Below are 4,362 nucleotides of genomic sequence, written 5' to 3'. Positions count from 1 at the left end.
ATGCGTTCGTTTCAATTCGGACCAGATCTTAAAATGTTTGCTCTTAATAAATCACCATGACTTTGTCGTTTTGGTGATACGACGACCTCGATCGTTATAAAACCCATAAAAGCAAATGACACAAGGCCATCTATATTATAATCCCGTTTAATTTTATATATTTTTTTGATAATTAAACATCTTACTGGTTCTATTATTACAAAAATTAAACTAGTTTATTAGAAAATTCGTTACATGACATAAACTAACAGGGATTTGTTGATATATTGTATATAAATAGATATGATAGACCCGTTCCAAATTGCAATCCCCTTCTCCAAGTAAGGCTCTCTTGTGAAGTCAAATCATCCTCATATTTGGAAGCTTCCACGAGGCGCTGTTTTCAAACCTCTAATTGATTAATCGGCTTTTGATTTTGAACAACGAGGATGAATTCCACATTCCCACCACACTAGAAATACTTCGGTCTCCTTCAACCCAAGCTGTGTAGAAAAGCTTTTCTTCGTGAATCAAGAAGAAACCCGTCTACAGATGTTCAGTTCCTTCATTTGTGGCAGTTTTCATCATCAACGGGAGGAAGAAGAAGATGATGGTTCATATGTCGTTCCTTCTTCCACACCAAAGAAAGCAATCCGAAGTAGCAGCTTCTGCAAGAGAAATAAGAAGAACAAGAATCCTTATTCAACCCGTGGTCTCGACAAATTCTCTACTCTTTTGGCAGATCTTCAGGCAAGAAGGCAGAAGATTTATGCACAGATGGGGTCCCAAGACATGACTTCTGTTCGTTTTGTCTATTCCAACACAAACGGTAATTGGGTACCGATTGTGGTGAAGATGAAAGATCCCAAACAGGAGAAACCCAAGGTGGTTGGTGGCGAAGATAGCCCCTTGACACAGAAATCAGAAGCCTTAGTAGTAAGCTCTCTACCAGACAAGCCTTCGGCAGCATCGGACGATGTCTGTGTTCAGACACCGGAGCAGCTGGCTGAGGCAACAACGAAGAAGTGCTCGTCATCATGGAGTATAGATAAGTGGAGCAGACCCTCCCAGTATTTGCCCATGGTTATAATCCTGATTCTCTTGTGCTTGGTGATGTTTGGGAGATCGTTCGCAATAATTTGCACCTCCCTGTTGTGGTACTTGGTGCCCACTGCAACCAACGACAGAGACTGGAATCTGATGAGAAGGTCATTCAAGAAGAAAGAGTATGTGAGGAGGTTGAGTGAAAATAAGATCATGAACAGTGGTGGATTATCATCTCCTACTACTCCTAGAGCTAACAATTTAGGAAGCGGTGCCACCAGAGAATCACCACCTAGAAAACATAGGACTGGCAAAGGCTGTTGATTCTTTCTCTCCCTCCCCAGTCGGCCAGTCGTCACCCCTTCTCGTCAAGAATCAAGACTTGACTTGGTTAATTAATTTACAACATGTTCATACATGTTGTTTTCTTTTTCTTTTCTTTTTTTTTTTTTTTGTAAATTTCCTTCTAATTTTGATTTTACATGTTGGCTTTAGTTGGAAGTCGGTCTATTATATTGGCATTGGCATGCGCAATGTAATTAATTTTGTGAGGTTGGATTGGAAATCAAGCAACCTGTGATGATAGCTTTTGTACCAATGACAGGATTTTGTGGATTAAAGATGTTCCGAGTGAAGCCTTATCAACAGTGAATATATGACCCCACTTAAATATCCTGTCTCCTGTGATAGCGTCTATTTCTCCTCTACCCAAAGGTCTCGTATTATAGCCCACAAATATCATTCCAATCGTTTTCTTACTCGTCATGTTGGCAGTTATAAAAAATAGGGTAAATTATAAAGAACCTCCCTGGGGTTTGTGACAAAGACTCTCCTGTACTTTGTTTTGCAAGAAAGGCACTCTCTCTCTGAAGTGATGAGAGATCCATCCTATGAACACCCAAAAGATTGTGGAATAAGGGGCGAATTTCAAAAATTTTTCTCTCCCTTCAACGGGGAATCATATTCCCCATTTAAAAAATCATATTTTCAAGGATCAATTCTGAACCATAAACTGAACCAGATCTGAACCAAAAAGAACTGGGAAGGATTATACCTGATACGAAGAAGTAATATCTCCCAACGAAGGTGTTCACGCCCAAGGAAGGATCCAAAGACTGCTCCCACTGAACATGGCGCAGTGCAGGTGGAGCAGAATCAGCAGTGTTCTTCTCCAAGAACTCTGTCCTTCGCAAGAATCAGCAAGATGGCACGTGACCACAGCTTCCTTTCAATCCTTTCTCAAAGAACTGATGTCAAGATCCAATCTTGACTTCTCCCACTAGTGGAGATCGAACTGGAAAGCAGGGCGGCAAGAGAGTATTTGCAGGGAGCAGAATTCTCTCTTCTAGATTTCAGCACCAAAGAAACCTGATGATCTGTGTGTATTGTGTCTCTAAAGGCTGCCGCCCCCTTCTTCTTTTATAGTCTTAAAGGGATCAGCTCCTAATCAGATTAGGAGTTGCTAATCCAAATCATATTTGGTTTAGAAGTCCCTTTAAGTGATAAGGGATAATCCTTATCTTATCTAGAGATCAGATCAGCCATCTCCTAATCTGATTAGGAGGTTTCCAGATCTAAATCTTATTTAGATCTTGGACTCTCTAAGTGGATAGGGTCTAAGCCCAATCCTATTAGCTGATCCACTTCAGATTTCGCCCCTTTATTAACTAAATAAGCAGCCCAGTTCGAAATGGGCTTTAGGCCCATTAAGCTTATGTGCTCACTTAACCCTCTTAACTGCTGCCCAGTTGGGCTTCCTTGTATGGCGTGGGACCCAAGCATTGATCTACACATCAGCCACATGGGTTCGGCCCAGCCTTTGTTACAAGGCCTGGCCGAATACACTGTTAAAGATAGTGCACCCCCTGAAACCCATCAAATGGGCTCTACGGGCCCAACACTTACCCTAAGAGGTCCCTGGGCCAAGCCACCTTGTAACACCCAGGGACTGTGGGCAGATGCAAGATTAGCCCATCAGGTATTAACCTCAATGGTCTTACACTTAATCTCTCAGCCCATAATGATCATACACTGCCCGACAAGAGATGACCTCTCCCTCGGCTGCAAGGAACAGTGTTGCACTCTCCACTTATATGGATCCCGGGAATTAAAACATTCTTGCAAACAATTTAGAAACCATACATATATACTTTTATATTTTATATAAAATATATTTTGCAAAACAAATCTCAACGGTTGAAATCGGCTGCCGGCAGTCTTGGTTTCCATCAGTGAGAGTGCATCCCCGATCATTACCTTTGTCCGACAAAGGGGCTGATCCTGTCACTATGATCACCCACTCAGATGAATTCTCGGACTGTCCCAACATACCCAGGTTTTGACCCCCGCTAAGGATCTCACTGATTGGTACATCAAAGACATCCCAATCCGACACCTAGTGTAGTATCATAATCGAGTCTAGGGGTCGGGTGTAACTTTCCAGTTTTGCCCATCAATCTCCAAGGTCCAAGGCAATACTAGAAATCTGGTCCAGTTCAAAGATTCAATTAATCCTACACTGTATGTGCCTAGGGTCTGACCCTGGCAGCTGAGACAAGCCACCCCAACCGACTTGGTGGCACTACAGTGTCAGCCTTGTCAGGATAGGTCTCCCCAGACCGACTCACTGGCTGTGAACATTCTAAACTAACACGAGTCTCATTAAGTGTCCAGTTTAAGGGTATTACACAGAAACATACTAAGGGAACATGAATCAAATATGTATCTTTATTCATTTACAGTAAACTCATAAAGTACATCATTCTGATTGAAACTAAGGGCATACAAAACTGTCTAACACTCTCTCTCTTCTTCCCCTTCCCTTTTTTCTCCTCTCCTTTCTTCTTTCTGATTTCCTTTGTTTTCCGTTACTTGCACATAGAGAACAGACAGCAGAACGATGAAAAACAGACAGAATCTACTTTCCAGCGTTTCATGAGATCTTCTAGTTCTAATCGTTTATACACAATTGACTGACGTTCTGGATCATAACCTTCTTCCAATAATATTGTAGGAATAGGCAATTCTCTTTCATTTCCCATAGAATTCTTTGCTGGTTGTACTAATTTCAAAACCTGTGGGAACTGGATGGAAGCACAAGGATCACAGCTATAAAAAACCGAACAAATTAATGAATAAACACTCAAAAATCAAAATATAGCCAGTGCAGCTAATCTGGAATTCTGGATTGACTTACTTGTCGGATGTGCTCAGCCGTGCATCCAGCTGCCATCAAGCCAGAACTAATAAGTTGATGCTCGTAATCTCCTTGCCAGCGTTCAGCTTTGCTTATTCTGATCAAGGCCTCGTCAGCTGGTGATGAGGTTCAAGAATCATTTG

The 4,362-nt window shown here is 41.8% G+C and overlaps 1 protein-coding gene across 1 annotated transcript; it reads left to right on the top strand.

Moving 5' to 3' along the window:
• Nucleotides 1-259: 259 nt before the first annotated feature.
• Nucleotides 260-1,789, top strand: LOC104609715 (uncharacterized). The gene has a single exon (XM_010276086.3). It carries the CDS (start codon nucleotides 532-534, stop codon nucleotides 1,345-1,347), a length of 816 nt encoding a protein of 271 aa, XP_010274388.1. The 5' UTR covers nucleotides 260-531; the 3' UTR covers nucleotides 1,348-1,789.
• The last annotated feature ends 2,573 nt before the right edge of the window (nucleotides 1,790-4,362 follow it).

Source organism: Nelumbo nucifera, chromosome 1, assembly GCF_055504915.1.
Source record: "Nelumbo nucifera cultivar China Antique chromosome 1, China Antique-T2T, whole genome shotgun sequence".
In the NCBI taxonomy this organism is placed as follows: domain Eukaryota; kingdom Viridiplantae; phylum Streptophyta; class Magnoliopsida; order Proteales; family Nelumbonaceae; genus Nelumbo; species Nelumbo nucifera.
The sequence above is the reverse complement of the archived record's forward strand: the minus strand, read 5'-3'. Positions and strand labels throughout refer to the sequence as shown.

Bases quoted from the DNA above. Each gene is read 5' to 3' on its own strand.
- LOC104609715 (XM_010276086.3), top strand. From the start codon at position 532: ATGTTCAGTTCCTTCATTTGTGGCAGTTTTCATCATCAACGGGAGGAA.